Source organism: Argentina silus, assembly GCF_951799395.1.
Source record: "Argentina silus genome assembly, chromosome: 3".
Lineage (NCBI taxonomy): Eukaryota > Metazoa > Chordata > Actinopteri > Argentiniformes > Argentinidae > Argentina > Argentina silus.
This window is the reverse complement of record NC_139657.1, coordinates 3,814,369-3,835,001: the sequence shown is the minus strand read 5'-3', so window position 1 is coordinate 3,835,001 and position 20,633 is coordinate 3,814,369. Positions and strand designations below refer to the sequence as shown.

The window sequence follows — 20,633 nt, the reverse complement described above, 5'->3', positions numbered from 1 at the left end:
TGTAGAATGATCATATGTGGAGCGTGTCCCGTGTAGAATGATCATATGTGGAGCGTGTCCCGTGTAGAATGATCATATGTGGAGCGTGTCCCGTGTAGAATGATCATATGTGGAGCGTGTCCCGTGTAGAATGATCATATGTGGAGCGTGTCCCGTGTAGAATGATCATATGCGATCACTGTACTGTCAAATAAATGTACATTTATTGGTGACATTTTGTTAATATCTCTCTCTCTTACTCTTCTTTTGTCTCTCTCTCTCTCTCTCTCCCTCTCTCTCTCTCTCTCTCTCTCTCTCTCTCTCTCTCCCCCCCCCTCTCTCTCTCTCTCTCCCCCTCTCTCCCTCTCTCTCCCTCTCTCTCTCTCTCCCTCTCTCTCTCCCTCTCTCCCCCCCCCCCTCTCTCTCTCTCCCTCTCCCCCTCCCTCTCTCCCTCCCCCCCCCAGTGAGTGACCACTGGCTGTTCTCGGAGGACTGCTCCATCCAGCGGTTCTGCAGCTCTCCTGATGGTGTCATGGTGTGTGGCAGCGTGGATGGCAGAGAGGTGTACGCAGTCACACATGACATCATCCCTGACCGCGGCTGGGTCATGCAGTTCAAGGTTAGTTTATTATTATTATAATTATTATTAGTAGTCGTAGTATTATTAGTATTAGTATTAGTATAATTAGTATTATTATAATTATTATTAGTAGTAGTATTATTATAATTATTATAATTATTATAATAATAATAATTATTATTATTATTATTATTGTTATTATTATTATTATTATTATTATTATTATTATTAGTAGTAGTATTAGTATTATTATTATAATTATTATAATTATTATAATTATTATTATTATTATTATTATTATTAATATTAATATTAATATTATTATGTACAAAACAGTGGAAATGGTTGTGTGTGTGTGTGTGTGTGTGTGTGTGTGTGTGTGTGTGTGTGTGTGTGTGTGTGTGTGTGTGTATATGCACCTGCGTATGTGTTTGTAGAAATGTTTGTGTATGTGTGTGTGTCAATGTATTCAGATAGTAGTAAGGAGTACGTGTGCGGTGGAATTCCAAGTTAAAACATACTGAATAAGTGTATCTTGTTTGCATCTTCTGCTCTCAGCTTGTTTGTCCTGTTCACTTGGAATGTTCACAACTGGTCAAATTTAGATCCGCTTCTCTTTTCTGTTGACCACATCCTGCTTTCCCATGCCCTGGTCATCTGTTTTCTCCAGCCTTTGCTCCCTCCTCGTAACCTTTAAGATTCAAGATTCAAGATTCTTTATTTATGCAAAAGTGACAGTGCCACAGAGGAGTGCAACAATAAATGTAAAATAAATAGAATATAACCAGCAGTATAAACAGCAATGTAAGCAATGTACACAATGGAATGACTATATACAATGGCAATGACAGGTTGACAGTAGTGTGTGTTAGTGTGTGTATTCAGATTGCATTAAGGAGTGTGTGTTAGTGTGTGTATTCAGATTGCATTGAGGAGTGTGTGTTAGTGTGTGTATTCAGATTGCATTAAGGAGTGTGTGTCTGTGTGTATCCTCAGATAGCAGTAGGCTGCAGCGTTCCCGAGCGGCATGCGGACCGTCAGGTCCATGTCCAGTACTCTGTGGACTTTGGGGTGTCCTGGAAGTACCTGGTCCCCCAGTGCCTGCCCGCGGACCCCCGCTGTGGGGGGCAGATCTCCCAGCCCTCTGTGTTCTTCCCTGCTGAGGGCTGGAAGAGGGCCGTCTATCCCCTGGCCGACAGCCTGGCAGACACGTGAGTACACTATCCCGCCATAGACTGAAGACCCATCAGGCTACATCTTGACTGTCCCTCCTAAAGACCTCTTCACCCCCCACTACCCTTCTGTAAAGTTCCTCTACTGTTAATGATTAAAAATAATAATAATAATAATAATAATAATAATAATAATAATAATAATAATAATAATAATAATAATAATAATAATAATATCCTTTTGCTTATTCTGGTTTGTTTAACACTTTTTTGTTTACTACATAATTCCATATGTGTTCCTTCATAGTTTTGATGTCTTCAATATGAATCTACAATGTAGAAAATAATAAAAAATAAAGAAAAACCATTGAATGAGAAGTTGTGTCCAAACTTTTGACTGGTACTGTATAATATTATTTATATTATATAGTATAGTATAGTTAAATAGCATTTATCTCTGCGTTGTGTTCTTTTAATACAAATATAATATGACATCATAATATCACATTACCCACAATCCATCACTACTGTACTAAGAGAGGATCGGCACATTGGTCTCTGCTCCCAAAATGTGTAGTTTATTAGTAGTTTATTAGTAGTTTATTAGTAGTTTATTAGTAGCTTATTAGTAGTTTATTAGTAGTTTATTAGTAGTTTATTAGTAGTTTATTAGTAGCTTATTAGTAGTTTATTAGTAGTTTATTAGTAGTTTATTAGTAGTTTATTAGTAGTTTATTAGTAGTTTATCATCAGGTCATTTCCGTCTCTCTAAACACATTTTACTTTACTGTACTGCCTCTGGCGCGACATGGCTGACACATATTGAATTGAAGTGATTTGATGAAGCCTTTGGACACTGAACTGTTGTGATATACTGTGGGCTACTGTACTGTAGCTTCAGTTCATAGGCGTCCTTACGACAAGGCTGGTGGAGGCAGAAATCGGAGCATGGGTTCATTGTAATGGGATGGAATGAGGAATGGTACCACACAAACATGCGTATTTGATTCCATTCCTCATTCCATTCTGTGCAAAACAATGCAATGCATTGTCCCTTCACCAGCCTCCCCAGGCACCATCCCAGTGAAGGTCCCATTGACATTGCCTTGGATCAGTTTACAGATCTCTGTCTCTGTGTGTGTGTGTGTGTGTGTGTGTGTGTGTGTGTGTGTGTGTGTGTGTGTGTGTGTGTGTGTGTGTGTGTCTCATCTGTTGTCATTGTTGTTGTTGCTGATGTTGTTGTTGTTGTTGATGTTGTTGTTGTTGATGTTGTTGTTGTTGTTGTTTACTCAGGGCGGTGCGGTTCCGGTTCTACCAGCAGCACTCAGACACCCAGTGGGCCGTGGAGAACTTCTACATCGGGCCGGCGTGCGAGGACCAGTGTGGGGGGCACGGAGACTGTCTGGACCGGCGCTGCCTCTGTGACCCCGGCTTCACCGGACCCAACTGCTACGCCAGCTCAGCCCTCAAGGTACTGAGCCCACGACAAGACACGCCAAAGTCTCTCATTCCTAGTGACTACTGCTCACAGTTCAGGGAAAGTTAAATGAAGCTGATGAGAGAATTCGTCAAACTTTGTTTTATCTTCGTACTGTATACAACCTTCGTACTGTGTACAACCTTGGTACTGTATACAACCTTCGTACTGTGTACAACCTTGGTACTGTGTACAACCTTGGTACTGTGTACAACCTTGGTACTGTGTACAACCTTCGTACTGTGTACAACCTTGGTACTGTGTACAACCTTCGTACTGTGTACAACCTTGTTGCCAGCCTTGTCGGAAGCCATCTTGTAGCCATCTTGTCGTAAGAGGACCACAAGGGAAATAAGTCCGTTAAGGACGTTATTGTGTATTATCCTAATTTTATTCATGTACATGTATGTTATTCATGTGCATGTATGTTGTTTTTTGTATTATGTGTGCTTGGTTTTATCTCTGTCCCTTATTGTTCCTGTTTTGAACCTCCCAGGCCTCTCTGAAGGAGCGTTTTGACTGGGAGGGGGCCCCGGGCCCTCAGTGGCAGGTGTTGGAGGGGAGCCGGCCCTGTACAGACTGTGGGGTGCTGGTGGAGGGAACAGCGCTGTACTTTGGAGGAGCAGACGCCAGGCAGGCTGTCACTGCTGACCTTGACCTCCGTGGAGCCAAGTCAGTATTGCTAATACGACCTTTTATGAGTGAATGAATGAGTTAATACATGAATGAATTAATAAATGAATGAATGGATGAGTGAATGAATGAATGAATGAATGAATGAATGACTAAATGAATGAATGAATGAATGAATGAATGAATGAATGAACATTTACAAATCAATAGCAATGTCATCCAGGATGAACTCAACCTTTTCATGGTATTTTGTTAACTGATGTGTGAACCGTTGTGTTACGTGCAGGTTTGTAGAGTACTGGGCCAGGATAGGCAGTGAAGACAACATGACCATGTGCCACCGTCCGACCTGTCGCAGAGAGGGCGTGCTGCTGGACTTCTCTACAGACGGAGGTACACAACGTTACTGGACCTGGAGAAATGATGTTTAATCTCAAATCGCTCCTTCCTCATACTGTATCTCTCTCATCTCTTCCCCTTCTCTCTCTCTGTCTCTCTCTCTCTCTCTCTCTCTCTGTCTCTCTCTGTCTCTCTCTCTGTCTCTCTCTCTCTCTCTCTCTGTCTCTCTCTCTCTCTGTCTCTCTCTCTCTGTCTCTCTCTTTCCTCATACTGTATCTCTCTCATCTCTTCCCCTTCTCTCTCTCTCTCTCTCTCTCTCTGTCTCTCTCTCCCTCTCTCTCTCTCTCACTCTCTCTCTCTCTCTCTCTCTCTCTCTCTCTCTCTCTCTCTCTCTCTCTCTCTCTCTGTCTCTCTCTTTCCTCATACTGTATCTCTCTCTCTCTCTCTCTCTCTCTCTCTCTCTCTCTCTCTCTCTCTCTCTCTCTTTCTCTCTCTCTCTGCGTCCTAGGTGTGTCCTGGACCCTGCTGCATGAGATGGACTATCTGAAGTACGTTTCTGTGAGGAGGGACTACATCGTGCTGCCAGAGGGGGCGCTGCTAATGCCACGCGCCTGCGCTGGTGGCAGCCCTTCACCATATCCTCCGGCCTGGCCGCCCCCAGCCTGGAGCGCGCTCAGTGGGCCATCGACAACATCCTGGTGGGGGGGTCCGACATCAACCCCTCCACCCTGCTAGACACCTTCGATGACGGTAAACTCCCTGTCTGAAACACGGACGACAGGGATTGTAAGGTTTAGAATAGAATGAAAAGGAATATGCAGTATATGTAATAAAGTATCACTTTACTGTCCAGTGGAAGCTGTAATCTATGATTCATTTAGGAATCCAGAATCTAATCTGTGAGACTAATCCATGCTCTGTTTTGCCATTCCATTGTTTATTTAGACTTCTTTCCATAAGTGTTTTGTGCCCTGTGCTTTCAGACATACAGTATTTCACATGGATGAAATTCTGAAATCTCTCCCTCTCTCTCTCTCTGTCTGTCTGTCTCTCTCTCTATCTGTTTCTCTCTCTCTCTCTCTCTCTCTCTCTCTCTGTAGAGGGTGTGTCCCATGAGGAGAGCTGGAGTTTCTATCCAACGCGGTGCGGACAGCGGGTTCTGTGGAACCCATCCTTCCACCTCTACTGGCCCAACAAGAACCAAGACAAGACCCACAACATCCTGGCCACCCGCGAGCTCATAGTCCAGCCTGGCTACATCCTACAGTCAAGGTAAAGTACATGCGCGTAGCATAGCTATGCTAATTGCTAACTGCTATTGTTGGCATTGTTTCTTGTACAGTCGGGGGCACGTCTGCGTAGCACAGCTATGCTAATCGCTAATTCCTACTGTTAGCATTGTATAGCATCTTGTATGTAGCAACCTCGCTAACTCCTGGTCTATCTCTCTGTCTGTGGTGCAGATTGTGGTTGGTTGTGAGGCAGACATTTGTGAGGACCACCATTCTGTCCTGCTGCAGTACAGGAAGGATGCCAGGTGAGAGAGAAGAGAAGAAGCTGTTACGTCCTCTACCTATGCCAGGGGAGGCTGGTGGAGGTAGAAATCGGAGGACAAGCTCATTGTAATGCATGGAATGGAGTCAGGAATGGTATCAAACACACCTGCTTGATACCATTCCTCATTCCATTCCCTGTATTACGATGAGCCTGTCCTCTTGTTTCTGTTTCCACCAGCCTCCCCTGACCTACGCTGATGTTAATGATACCTACAGTATGTGTCTCACTGACACAGCATACAAGACAATAAGGGCTCCAACAGTGTACCCCTCTCTCTCTCCCCAGGTCTGACTCATGGCAGTTGGTACAGTCCGAGTGCCTCCCCTCCTCGGTCAACAACGTGGGCTGCTCCCCCCTTCCAGTTCCATGAGTCCACCATCTTCAGTCCTGTCAACAGCTCCACATGGACCAGAGTCACCATCCAGCTGCCTGACCATGTCTCCTCTGGGTACGAGAGCTGTCTGTCTGTCTGTCCGTCTCTCTGTCCGTCTCTCTGTCTGCTGTCTGTCTGTCTGTCCGTCTCTCTGCCTGCCTGTCTGTCTTTCTGTCTGTCCGTCTGTCCGTCCGTCTCTCTGTCTGTCTGTCTTTCTCTCTGTGCCCCTATTTCATCATCACCAACAATATGGCCACTAGTGTGCCCCTATTTCATCATCACCAACAATATGGCCACTAGTAAGGTTCCTTCTTCAAGCCTTCCTCTGTGACTGTTTATCTATGTATCCAGTGTACTGAAGTACCTTCGGTGCTCAGCATGTCAGCATGTCCTTCTGCACACAGTTAACCTCGTGTATGCTGTCTCCTCTCCTCCCCAGTGCCACGCAGTTCCGCTGGATCCAGAAGGAGGGCGCTGGAGAGCGTCATGGCTGGGGGGTGGACCATGTGTACATTGGGGAGGCGTGCCCAGGGCTGTGTAGTGGGCATGGGTACTGCACCAGCGGAGTGGTCTGCATCTGTGACGAGGGACACCATGGTAAGGCAGCTCTCTTACAGACCGTAGGAACCATTCACAGTTAATAACTTTTAGATATTGTTAATGGGTAATATCATCTTAATTAATTATTAATTCTGATTGTAAGCTCCCAGCAAGAAATGTTAAGCTATACCCTTCTCTCTCTCTCTCTCTCTCTCTCTCTCCCTCTCTCTCTCTCTCATCTCTCTCTCTCTCTCTCTCTTTCTCTCTCTCTCCCCTCTCTCTTTCCTCTCTCTCTCCCCCCCCCTCTCTCTCTCCCTCCCTCCCTTCCCTCTCTTGCAGGGGACGACTGTTCTCTGTCCACCAGCAGCGACCTGCCCAGCTCCATCAAGGACAACTTTGAGTCGGCAGCGTGTCTGAGGAGAGCTGGCAGCTGATCCAGGGAGGCGGGGTGGGCAGCGGCTGTGGCCAGCTGTCGCCCCACGCCCACGGAGACTCACTCTACTTCAACGGCTGTAAGATGAGGCAGGCGGTCACCAAGCCTCTGGACCTCACCAGGGCCAGGTACTCAACTCATGACCCAGGCTACAAACTAGGCTTGGCTAGGCTAGGCTTTTACAATACAATACAATACAATACAATACAATACAATACAGTACAGTACAGTACAGTACAATACAATACAGTACAATACAATACAATACAATACAATACAATACAATACAATACAATAACTTTATTTTTCCTGTGAGGCAACTTCTTTTGTCTTCTAAGTGTTAGCACAAATCAACACCACTTCCATGTCATCACAGTGCCGAAAAAACAATAATAACACCAACAATTTCTACAGCAGCACTGTTATCAGTGTTTGTTCTGTTATGGCAGCTACCTTACTGTATGGTGGATGTGGCTTTCAAACTTGAGTTCTTATGCTTTAATTGTATATATTCTGTTAATAACAAAGTGATTATTTCACTTTTTTACCACTCTCCCCCCCTCTCCACCCCCCCACCCCCACCCCACCCCCCCACCCCCACAGTAAGATCATGTTTGTGCTGCAGATAGGCAGTGTGTCTCAGACAGACAGTTGTAACACAGCTCTGGACCAGCCTGACACAGTGGACCGGGCCGTTCTCCTGCAGTACAGCGTCAACAATGGGGTCAGCTGGCATGTCATCGCCCAGCACCAGCCCAAAGACTTCATCAAGGCCCAGAGAGTGTCCTACAACATCCCACTGTGAGCAGCACACACACACACACACACACACACACACACACACACACACACACACACACACACATACACTGATACATGCTGCAGCCCATTCTTGACGATCTCTCCTCTCTTCCCTCCCAGAGAGGCGAGGGTTAAAGGGGTGGAGCTGCGATGGTGGCAGCCGCGTCACGACGGAGCAGGACACGACCAGTGGGCGCTGGACCACGTGGAAGTAGTTCTGTGAGTACCCAATGTCCAGCCAACCCGTCCCCCCGTCCCCCGAGACCACCCCAAGATTGACCCTACGGAGCCGCAGTCTGCTCCTCCAGCCTCTGCCCTGCCCCCCCCCCCCCCACACACACACACACACACACACTCACCCCTAAATGGGGCCCCACTCTCCACACAAGCTGACACACACACACACACACACACATACACACACATACACACACGCACACACCCATAGCGTGTGTGCTGCTCACCAGCATCAAGATAAATAAACACCCACCTCACAAGTACCATTGTACACACAGCACACACACACACTGTCTACAGTATGTACATTTATTCTGGCCTATATATATTCTGCACACACACACACACACACACACACACACACACACACACACACACACACACACACAGACACAGACACACGCACACTGATGCAACGGACACGGCCAAGACAAATAATTCCAAGGTAAAAGTTGGTCTTTATTGTTTAGACAGAGACAGAGAAATGGCGCCGTACTAGAATACGCCAGATGCCAAGAGAAGACAAAGAGATAACACCCTCGGCTGTTTACCTTTCCTTGGCGCATGATACCACGCCACTAAGCGCCCCTGCATATCGCATTCTTGCCAGGGTCCAGCATCCCGGTCGCAACTTCCTGTGGGTCTGTGTAACTGAAACAGGCACTGAACCACAGCAGCTGCCAAAGGTCAGGTTGACTTCCTTTTCTACTGTCACACACAAGCATAAAACACATTTAGTTCTCAGTACATAACTAAGTACATAACGTTCAAAAATCATTTGATGCAGTATGTATTACATACAGTACATTTCACAATTACACAATATTCTGATCCATCAGTCCCCCCTTATGTAACTTTTAATTATATTTTAAACGACACCGTTAACAGCAACACACTGGAGAAAGCTGGGGACAGAGGGGGAGAACATACGTACTTCAACACTAAATGTGTTTTATGCTTTTGTGTGACAGTTGAAAAGGAACTGAACCTGAGCTTTGGCAGCTGCTGTGGTTCAGTGCCTGTTTCAGTCATACAGACCCACAGGAAGTTGCGAGCCGGATGCTGGACCCTGGCAAGAATGCGATATGCAAACTCTAACAGACGTTGGTTGGTAGAGGCTCCTCTGTGGCTCAGTTGGACCATGGTGCTCACAAAGCTTAGGTTGTGAGTTTGATTCCCGCTGGGACCATATATACTGAAAAAAAAGTATGCACTCATTAGATTAGATTAGATTCAACTTTATTGTCATCGTGCAGAGTACAAGTACAGAGACAACGAAATGCAGTTAGCGTCTAACCAGAAGTGCAAAAAAGCAGAAAAAGTGCAGTGTGAGTCATGTAAGTGGCTTCGGATAAAAGCGTCAGCTAAATGCCATATTGTAGTGACCTACAAGGGAGGAGAGAGAGAGACATTCACCAGGGCACCTGTGCCTTTAAGAGAGAGGGTGGTGGGCGGAAGTTTATATGTGTTTGGTTCCGGGTGCACTGTCATGGCCGCTCGGTGTTGTTGTTACTTGTATTTTATGTGGAGAGTAAACAGACTCGACTTGCCTTCGCCTCCTTGTCTCATTGTTTACCGCACCCCCACAATATATTATATATGACCCATGTTTGTACCATGCACTGATCACACACTCCCTAATTGGTTGATCTTAAATAGGACGTGTCTGATTGGTCCATATACATGGCGTCATGCGCCAAGGAAAGGTAAACAGCCGAGGGTGTTATCTCTTTGTATTCTCTTGGCATCTGGAATATTCTAGTACGGCGCCATTTCTCTGTCTCTGTCTCTGATGGAAGAATATAAACAGTAAAGACCAACTTTTATTATTGGAATTATTTGTCTTGGCTGTTTCTGTCACATCTAACCCTACTGTACATATACTTTACATGGCATCACCACAGAGCATTTCTAATGCATTTTGCATGGTGCTTGGGCTATCAAAGCAATGTCCCATCCCCTGTGAACATTGATAATAACATACCATGTTATAGATTGTCATAATGCCTTGTACCCAATGCATTTCAAATGTCTCGTACGGCATTCATGTAATGTGTACACGCTGTGGACTTGATGCATACCAATTTACAGTGTCTTTCTGTCTGTTGGTGTATGATATCTATTTGACGTTAACAACAAGCTGATCTATAGAGACAATACACACACACACACACACACACACACACACGCACACACACACACACACCTTACCTGAGCTGTCCCTGGTTTAGTGTAGCCTTGACCTGTCCCCCTCCTCCCTCTCTCTCTCACTCCGGTTTTCACAGTTGTCTGCTGAACAGAGTAACCTCGATCCTCACACTGCTCTTTTTTGATTTCTGTCTCTCTGTTCACAACCACTCCACACCTCCTCTCACACTCCTCCTGTTTCAACCTTTTCTTTCCCATGCCTCTCCTCCCTTCCCTCGTGGTGACACTAACCTGGTTGACGATTCCTCCCTCCCTTCCTCCCTTCCTCCGCTTGTGCTTGTGCTCTCCACCTGCTGAAACATCTCCCTCCTTCCTTACTTCTACCTGGCTACCTTCTCCTCTTCCTCCTCCTCCTTCTCCTCCTTCTTCTGCCTCCTCTTCCTTCCAAAATCCATTTCTCCCTCTCTCTTTTTCCTTCTCTCTCTCTCTCTCTCTGGCATGTAACGGATGGGCCGGTACTCTTTTTCTCTCTCTCTTTCTCTCTCTCTCTCTCTCTCTCTCTCCCTCTCTCTCTCTCTCTCTCTCTCTCTCTCCATCTCCATCTGTAATTGTTTCTGGGTCTCTCTATCTCTCCGCATCTGTATCACGTTCTTTCACTGTCTCTCCATCCTTCTCTTCTCTCCCTCTGCTTACCTTTCTTGCTCTTTCTCCCTTTGGATCCTCCTCTCCCTCTCTTTCTGACTCTCTCTCTCTGCTTCTCCGTCTCCTCTCTCCCCTCTCTCTCTCTCTCTCTCTCTCTCTCTCTCTCTCACTTTCTCCTCCTCTGGGCCCCCCGCCTCCCCAGGCCGGGGTTCCTGCCCCCCCAGACCTTTCTGCGAGACAGCTGCCCCCTCCTCCTGCCCCTCCCCTCTCGCGCTCTAACCTCTGCTCTCTTCTGTATTCTGCTCCCTGTGGCATGGCTGTAGTGTCAGGTAAGTTCTCCGTCTCTTCCGGAATGCAGCCCCCCCCCACCCCCACCCCCTGTGACACCCGCCACCCCACTTTCAACCACCCCAACCCCCCCCTCCTCCTTGGTCATTATCCCCAGACCTTAATAACCCCACAGAGGCACAGGCCACCCACAGTCAATACTCAGGTCAGATGGAGGCTCTTCTTAAGACTCAGCTGCTGTACACTCCAACCAGGGGAGGCAGGTGGAGGTAGAAATCGGAAGACGGGCTCATCGTAATGCATGGAATGGAATGAGGAACGGTGTCAAACACACGTGAGACACTGTACCGTTCCTCATTCCATTCCATGCATTACAATGAGCCCGTCTTCCGATGTCTACCTCCACCTGCCTCCCCTTGCATCCAACAGATTGGATGATCACTGATCTCTCCATATGGAGCAGACCTCTGTAGAGGGATACATGAAGATGAAAAGTCTACGATACTTAAAGGGGCAGTCTGGGATTCAAACAACAACAAGGCGCTCTCCCCGCCACTTGTGGTAAACAGCTGAGGGATGGTTGATGCTTGATAAATGTTAATAAATAATAATAATAATAATAATAATAATAATAATAATAAATAATCACTCTTAATGTCATAGAAGGAGCTATGGATACGAGATATGAACTGACCATGGAAATAAAACAAGCTTATATTTTGGTTCTGACGGGGTAAGACCGTTGAACTAAGCTCATGAGGCATTTCTGTGTTATATTTTTCAAGAATCAATGGCTTTATGTCCAAAAGTGTATGTGTACCAACCCCAGTTTGGCCCTTTAACTGTTGATTAACCTGGGGTAGTATTGTAGTATTAACCTGGGGTAGTATTGCAGTATTAACCTGGGGTAGTATTGTAGTATTAACCTGGGGTAGTATTGCAGTATTAACCTGGGGTAGTATTGTAGTATTAACCTGGGGTAGTATTGTAGTATTAACCTGGGGTAGTATTGTAGTATTAACCTGGGGTAGTATTGCAGTATTAACCTGGGGTAGTATTGTAGTATTAACCTGGGGTAGTATTGTAGTATTAACCTGGGGTAGTATTGCAGTATTAACCTGGGGTAGTATTGTAGTATTAACCTGGGGTAGTATTGTAGTATTAACCTGGGGTAGTATTGCAGTATTAACCTGGGGTAGTATTGCAGTATTAACCTGGGGTAGTATTGCAGTATTAACCTGGGGTAGTATTGTAGTATTAACCTGGGGTAGTATTGCAGTATTAACCTGGGGTAGTATTGTAGTATTAACCTGGGGTAGTATTGTAGTATTAACCTGGGGTAGTATTGTAGTATTAACCTGGGGTAGTATTGCAGTATTAACCTGGGGTAGTATTGTAGTATTAACCTGGGGTAGTATTGCAGTATTAACCTGGGGTAGTATTGTAGTATTAACCTGGGGTAGTATTGCAGTATTAACCTGGGGTAGTATTGCAGTATTAACCTGGGGTAGTATTGCAGTATTAACCTGGGGTAGTATTGTAGTATTAACCTGGGGTAGTATTGTAGTATTAACCTGGGGTAGTATTGCAGTATTAACCTGGGGTAGTATTGCAGTATTAACCTGGGGTAGTATTGCAGTATTAACCTGGGGTAGTATTGTAGTATTAACCTGGGGTAGTATTGCAGTATTAACCTGGGGTAGTATTGCAGTATTAACCTGGGGTAGTATTGTAGTATTAACCTGGGGTAGTATTGTAGTATTAACCTGGGGTAGTATTGCAGTATTAACCTGGGGTAGTATTGTAGTATTAACCTGGGGTAGTATTGTAGTATTAACCTGGGGTAGTATTGCAGTATAAACCTGGGGTAGTATTGTAGTATTAACCTGGGGTAGTATTGCAGTATTAACCTGGGGTAGTATTGCAGTATTAACCTGGGGTAGTATTGTAGTATTAACCTGGGGTAGTATTGTAGTATTAACCTGGGGTAGTATTGCAGTATTAACCTGGGGTAGTATTGTAGTATTAACCTGGGGTAGTATTGTAGTATTAACCTGGGGTAGTATTGCAGTATAAACCTGGGGTAGTATTGTAGTATTAACCTGGGGTAGTATTGCAGTATAAACCTGGGGTAGTATTGTAGTATTAACCTGGGGTAGTATTGTAGTATAAACCTGGGGTAGTATTGTAGTATTAACCTGGGGTAGTATTGTAGTATAAACCTGGGGTAGTATTGTAGTATTAACCTGGGGTAGTATTGTAGTATTAACCTGGGGTAGTATTGTAGTATTAACCTGGGGTAGTATTGTAGTATTAACCTGGGGTAGTGTTGTAGTATTAACCTGGGGTAGTATTGTAGTATTAACCTGGGGTAGTGTTGCAGTATTAACCTGGGGTAGTATTGTAGTATTAACCTGGGGTAGTATTGCAGTATTAACCTGGGGTAGTATTGTAGTATTAACCTGGGGTAGTATTGCAGTATTAACCTGGGGTAGTATTGTAGTATTAACCTGGGGTAGTATTGTAGTATTAACCTGGGGTAGTATTGCAGTATAAACCTGGGGTAGTATTGTAGTATTAACCTGGGGTAGTATTGCAGTATAAACCTGGGGTAGTATTGTAGTATTAACCTGGGGTAGTATTGTAGTATTAACCTGGGGTAGTATTGTAGTATTAACCTGGGGTAGTATTGTAGTATTAACCTGGGGTAGTATTGTAGTATTAACCTGGGGTAGTATTGTAGTATTAACCTGGGGTAGTATTGCAGTATTAACCTGGGGTAGTGTTGCAGTATTAACCTGGGGTAGTATTGCAGTATTAACCTGGGGTAGTATTGCAGTATTAACCTGGGGTAGTATTGCAGTATTAACCTGGGGTAGTATTGTAGTATTAACCTGGGGTAGTATTGTAGTATTAACCTGGGGTAGTATTGTAGTATTAACCTGGGGTAGTATTGCAGTATTAACCTGGGGTAGTATTGCAGTATTAACCTGGGGTAGTATTGCAGTATTAACCTGGGGTAGTATTGTAGTATTAACCTGGGGTAGTATTGCAGTATTAACCTGGGGTAGTATTGCAGTATTAACCTGGGGTAGTATTGCAGTATTAACCTGGGGTAGTATTGCAGTATTAACCTGGGGTAGTATTGCAGTATTAACCTGGGGTAGTATTGTAGTATTAACCTGGGGTAGTATTGCAGTATTAACCTGGGGTAGTATTGCAGTATAAACCTGGGGTAGTATTGCAGTATTAACCTGGGGTAGTATTGCAGTATTAACCTGGGGTAGTATTGCAGTATTAACCTGGGGTAGTATTGTAGTATTAACCTGGGGTAGTATTGCAGTATTAACCTGGGGTAGTATTGCAGTATTAACCTGGGGTAGTATTGTAGTATTAACCTGGGGTAGTATTGCAGTATAAACCTGGGGTAGTATTGCAGTATTAACCTGGGGTAGTGTTGTAGTATTAACCTGGGGTAGTATTGTAGTATTAACCTGGGGTAGTGTTGCAGTATTAACCTGGGGTAGTATTGCAGTATTAACCTGGGGTAGTATTGTAGTATTAACCTGGGGTAGTGTTGCAGTATTAACCTGGGGTAGTGTTGTAGTATTAACCTGGGGTAGTGTTGCAGTATTAACCTGGGGTAGTATTGCAGTATTAACCTGGGGTAGTATTGCAGTATTAACCTGGGGTAGTATTGCAGTATTAACCTGGGGTAGTATTGTAGTATTAACCTGGGGTAGTATTGTAGTATTAACCTGGGGTAGTATTGTAGTATTAACCTGGGGTAGTATTGCAGTATTAACCTGGGGTAGTATTGCAGTATTAACCTGGGGTAGTATTGCAGTATTAACCTGGGGTAGTATTGTAGTATTAACCTGGGGTAGTATTGCAGTATTAACCTGGGGTAGTATTGTAGTATTAACCTGGGGTAGTATTGCAGTATTAACCTGGGGTAGTATTGTAGTATTAACCTGGGGTAGTATTGTAGTATTAACCTGGGGTAGTATTGCAGTATTAACCTGGGGTAGTATTGCAGTATTAACCTGGGGTAGTATTGCAGTATTAACCTGGGGTAGTATTGTAGTATTAACCTGGGGTAGTATTGCAGTATTAACCTGGGGTAGTATTGTAGTATTAACCTGGGGTAGTATTGCAGTATTTCTGAGTATCCCTGAGTATCTTAATAGTAGGATTCTCCACACACTGTCCTGGTAGTAGAGAAGATTAGAACAGCTTCACTGATGAGCTATTTATAAGACATACACTGATATTCACTAGTTTGATCAAAATACATTTCGTGCAGTGTTTTATCCAATGCATAGTACTATTGCATGCACACACACACACACACACACACACACACACACACACATACTGTATCTCAAGGGTATCATGTCCGTCTATATATGTGTGATGTAATCCATCACAATCTCAATGTTTGTTGCGCTTTTGCTGGCGTTGGAGTGTTTTGGGTCCTGCTGCTTTTATGTGGTTAGAGTGTATGTACTCTGATGACGATACTGACACACACACACAGACAGACAGACAGACAGACAGACAGACAGACAGACAGACACACACACACACACACACACACACACACACACACACACACACACACACACACACAGACAGACAGACACACACACATACACACACACACACACACACACACACAGGTCTTGGTAACATCAGGGCTCCTCATCTCACACTGCACCTCCTCATTCTAACCCAGACATCTGACATTACCACATTTATTCACACTTCACAATCACACTAGCAGTGTTATGGAGCATCTAGTAGCATCACTTCAGATTCCTACACATCAGTAGAGGCTGGTGGAGGTAGAAATCGGAGGACAGGCTCATTGTAATGCATGAAATGGAATGAGGAAATGGTATCAAACACACATGCATCCTCCGATTTCTGCCTCCACCAGCCTCCACTGGAAGACAAAGACTCATAAACCAACCATACACATCCTCATCAGAGTAACAACCTCCATCCAGACCCTTGCATGGCTTTTTGAGTCCACTCTTCCCTCCCATGGCTGCCTGTCCATGGGGAACCACAGGCTCTGAGTCAAGAGCTTTCTCCATCACTGTCCCTGGCTTCTGAGATGGGGGGGGAATCATCAGAAGCAGAAAGACAGACAGACATCCCACCTTGGCAGCCCCACTTCACCCCTCTCCCACCCCCCACTGTCACACACCCTCCCCCCCCCCCCCCCCCCCCCCTACCCAACACCCCCCACACCCCGCTTTGCAGAGGCCCCTGCCTGCCCTGGCTGCACTCCTGGCTCACTGGCACCGCCCTGCTGGATGGAAGAGGCAATGACAGGCTAAGCAAGAGCGATCTTCACAAGCTTTTCTTTGTGTCTATTTTTTTTTTGTTATGTTCAACGTCTCTCCCCCTTACCCCCCACACCCCCGCACCTATATTACTTTTGTTTTGTTTTGTCTTGTTCTGTCTCCCCCAGTGATGGCTGTCACTCCAACCCTGACCTCAAACACTCTCCGTAGGCCAGTGTTCAGAGGTTTAGGCCGCCAGAAGCCCCCTGTGTCTGTAGCCACTAGCTAGTCTTGTCTCTAGCATTGTGTTCCATGTCTTGTCGTGTTATTGTATGATACTGCCATTGAGAAACATCTCTTGTACCAATCCTGTTCACCTCAAGACTGTATACCCACTCTGAGAGTGAGTCATGCATCTTGAAGGAACAGTCCACCTTATACTCAATAGAATGTCTATGCTCTGCAGTAGAAACAATGTCTTTACCTTAAAGGTTGTTGAGTGTTTGAGGTTATGGGTGAAACCCAACTGGACATGCCAGCATGGTGTGGGAGTCTGTGAGCTAGCGTGTGTGTGTGTGTGTGTGTGTGTGTGTGTGTGTGTGTGTGTGTGTGTGTGTGTGTGTGAGTGTGTGTGTGTGTGTGTGTGTGTGTGTGTGTGTGCTCGCGCATGTATGAGTGTGTGTGCATGATTGAAGACACTGAAGTGTCTGCCTTGATCATTAATGGTCACACTTCTTCCCTCTCTCTCTCTCTCTCTCTCTCTCTCTCTCTCTCTCTCACTGTCTTTGTCTCCCAATAGCACCCGCAAACAAAACTACATGATGAACTATGCCAGACAGACCGGCCTACGCCATTTCTACAGCCGGAAGAGGCGGGCACTGCGACAGCATGCCTAAACCACTGAAAAGGGATTCGCCCTATGACCTGCCAATCACACATTGACCCAACCACCACATCTCTTTCCTGATGACATATCACCCTGTCGAGTCCCGCCCACCAACGGATTCCAGTCAGCCTTAGACCAACCCCTTGCCCCCCCCCCCCCGCTCCTGCCCTCCCCTCTGTCAGACACATGGGCCATCCAATCAGTTTACGCTGCAGCCAATCAAAGGCCTTCCCCAAACCCAAGAGTGACGGGAAGGAGAAGGAGCAACAAGGCGGCCATTTTGTTTACTTTCCATAGACTTTCGGGTTTCTAATTGTTTTCTAACTGTTGCTGTGGTTATTATTGATTCCTGTTCCAGTTGCGATCCTCCCCCCGGCTTTCCCCCCGTCACCCCTTTCCTCCTACCACACTGTGAAGTTCAGAGAAATCACTGATGACCAGGGATCTGCCCGCCGAGGGAGGGAGACTCCGTCCGCACCAGTACAACTAGGAGGAAGATGACGGCGATGATGAAGATGACGAAGATGAAGATGAGGAATAACAGTGATAACGATGCTAAAAGCGTGCTGTGTTCTTGCTGTTCTGTGTGTCTGTGGGTTCTTTTCGTGATAAGTTGACTGTGGTGTTCCGTTCATTCGTTCGTTTGTTTTCTACTAAATCATTTGCTTTCTGGGTCGGGGCGATTTTTCTCCTCGTTTATTCCGAGAGATGGATGAAGGCGGGGGTGGAAAACCCCGCTTCCAAGGAAAAGAAGAAAAGAAGGATCGAATCGCAAAGGGGGGGGAAAAAAAAGAAGAAGAAAAAAAAAAGAAGAAAAAAATTAAAAGACTGAACAATGACTTTTTTTTTTTTTTTTATTATTATTTTTTATATATGTTGGTTCCCGAAATACAGATATTTATGGTAAATGGTTCTCCACGTAACCTATTTAAGATGCACTGTGCGTGAAATCTGTATGTTATTTTCTAGTGTTAAGTTATTAGGCAGTCGAGTCAAGCTCTCAGACTGCAACATCTCCCCTCCCTTCTCCCCCCTCTCCCCCTCCCTCCCCCATTCTCTTGTGCTGTTAACCCGTTCCCTCTCTTTCTCTGCTGATTTCTGATACCTGGAGGGAGGTTCTCTCAGTGTTGTTTTTTGAAATCTGTGTACTATGGACCCTCTCCCCTCAGTGTAACTCCAGTATAGCAATCTCCTGTATATATATGTATATCCACGATGGAGAGACCCAGCAGCCTTATAAAAGGGAAATAAAGAACTGTCCAAACCTCAGACATCTCTTTGGGCGTGAGTGGGTTGGTGTGTGTGTGTGTGTGTGTGTGTTTGTGTGTGTGTGTGTGTGTGAGAGGGAGAGAGAGAGAGTCAAGAGTGTATCTGGGATTTTTATTGTCATTTGAGATTACATTACAACAGAGATTACTGGTAGATGAATGATTAATTCAACAATTTCATCCCCAAATGACCTATAAAAAGAACCTTTGCTGGATAAACAAAGGCCATAAAACATGAGAATGACACAGTCCATTCTATAAAAACAATATTTATTTAACCGTGACATGGGGGAGTAGCCCACTGTTTCAGCAGAGTATTAAACACATGTGTTTGACACCATTCCTGATTCCATTCCATGTATTACAATGAGCCCATCCTCCACCAGACTCTCCTGAATTACAGCATGGGGCTTTAATTACAAGCTACAGTCACTATAGCAGCATGGCTTTACTAGCTACCATGGTCAATAGGAGGGGGACAGAGTTGAGCGCGACACGGGAGCCGGCGTTACAGTAATTAGAGCCGCAGCATCTGTAGGACATGGTGTAGACGGTTCCTTTCACGGGCAGGTCATGAACCTGGCCGCAGTCCTTCTGCAGCATGCAGCCTCTGGCCGTAAGCGCACTGTGGTTACCGTAGCGACCGTGCGCTTTGAAGCACTGCTCCCGCGGAGGGCATTCTGAAAGGACGAGCTCAAAAGTCTTGTTCCGCATCAAGACGGGACTGTAGTAGCAGAGCAGGTTGTCACAGCGCAGGCCAGGGAGCAGGAGGTACACACACAGGACGACATACAGCACCTGGGACATGTTGGATCTGGTGAGAGGGAGAGAGAGAGATCGACTGGTGAACTGAGTCATGGTTGGATCTCTATGGCCCGGTATTTCAAAACTTTTAATCTGAATCAGACTGATTCAGATACATTTTATTTTGCTATCCAGGATCTGATCGATCTGTCTGATTTCTCTTATACTACTCAAAATCGGACAGATCTAACCTGGATAGCAAAAAATAATCCAGATTAAGCGTTTTTAAATACTGGGACTAGAAGGCCAAGGATCATTCAGCTATTCTGGATTACAACAAAAACCTTGGAAGTTGTTTTTCTTCTGTTGTGTTCCTATTTTAAATCTGGAATATCATCATCATCATCATCCAAGGTAAACCAATTCAATAAACTAAAAGGTTTGACATCATCTGACACTGAGGACAAATACTGACCAAAGAATCTGGGTCTGTGATATTCTCACTGCTAATAATACAGGTGTCTACAATAGTGTTGATTACCCAGATTGAAACAGTTAGTAGTTTAATCAGTAGGCTCCTGACTTGCTCTGAAAGACCATGTCACAACTGCACATTGAACAAACATACCATCACAATATAGATAGGACACAGATAAGTCAACTAATAACAATAATTTTCTCCTATTTTGACCTAAAAGACAAGACTGGGGGTTAGGGTCGTGGTTAGAGACTAAACTGCATCAACACCAACAGATTGCTACTCTGAGTGTGTGTTAAAATGGAGAAGAATGTCTAACCTGCTCATTCCTATGACTCTGTAGACACCAGCCTGGATAGAAAGAAAGACACTTGAGCTCCTCGGTCTTTCGACGCCACAGACACTTTACTCCTGTCCCAGCATGAACTCATTTAGGCCCCACCCACAAGTGGTATTAAAGGGAAATGCTGTTCTCTGTTATTTCCTCTCAAGCCCCACCCCACCCATCCTGTCGGACGAGGTTAGACGGGTCTGGCCTAGCCTAGCCCATCTAGCCCTGACATGCCTTAGAGAACAAAGTGCTCTCTCAAGCTAACCTTATTGGACTGCTAGCATCCTCAACTCTGTAATATATTGTACAAAATTGAAAAAAAACTAAAAAACATTCCTATACTTTTAGAGCACATTGATAGATTGTTGTTGCATGGCCCAGAGAGTAAACATCAGTGACATGTTTCTTTGGTTAAAAGATTGAGGAACCCATG

At 45.1% G+C, this 20,633-nt stretch overlaps 2 protein-coding genes across 2 annotated transcripts in view; one reads left to right on the top strand and one right to left on the bottom strand.

Annotated features, from left to right (window-relative positions):
• reln (reelin) overlaps positions 1-18,648 on the top strand; it is a gene marked incomplete at its 5' end in the record, with an annotated part of 33,494 nt that extends 14,846 nt beyond the window's left edge. The window contains 18 exon segments of the mRNA XM_083665675.1: positions 444-598; positions 1,556-1,770; positions 3,025-3,202; positions 3,705-3,880; positions 4,128-4,234; positions 4,689-4,775; positions 4,778-4,930; positions 5,281-5,445; positions 5,448-5,452; positions 5,644-5,717; positions 6,023-6,089; positions 6,091-6,185; positions 6,550-6,707; positions 6,990-7,049; positions 7,052-7,211; positions 7,687-7,884; positions 8,005-8,103; positions 17,293-18,648. Of these exon segments, the coding sequence (XP_083521801.1) occupies positions 444-598; positions 1,556-1,770; positions 3,025-3,202; positions 3,705-3,880; positions 4,128-4,234; positions 4,689-4,775; positions 4,778-4,930; positions 5,281-5,445; positions 5,448-5,452; positions 5,644-5,717; positions 6,023-6,089; positions 6,091-6,185; positions 6,550-6,707; positions 6,990-7,049; positions 7,052-7,211; positions 7,687-7,884; positions 8,005-8,103; positions 17,293-17,389 (2,249 nt within the window). The 3' untranslated portion in view covers positions 17,390-18,648.
• A 97-nt stretch (positions 18,649-18,745) lies between these two features.
• Positions 18,746-20,324, bottom strand: bncr (bouncer). The gene is made up of 2 exons (XM_083667363.1): positions 20,189-20,324; positions 18,746-19,461 (listed from the first exon to the last, which is right to left on the bottom strand). The coding sequence occupies exons 1-2, from the start codon at positions 20,194-20,196 to the stop codon at positions 19,080-19,082; spliced, it is 390 nt and encodes a 129-aa protein (XP_083523489.1). The 5' UTR covers positions 20,197-20,324; the 3' UTR covers positions 18,746-19,079.
• Positions 20,325-20,633: the final 309 nt, after the last annotated feature.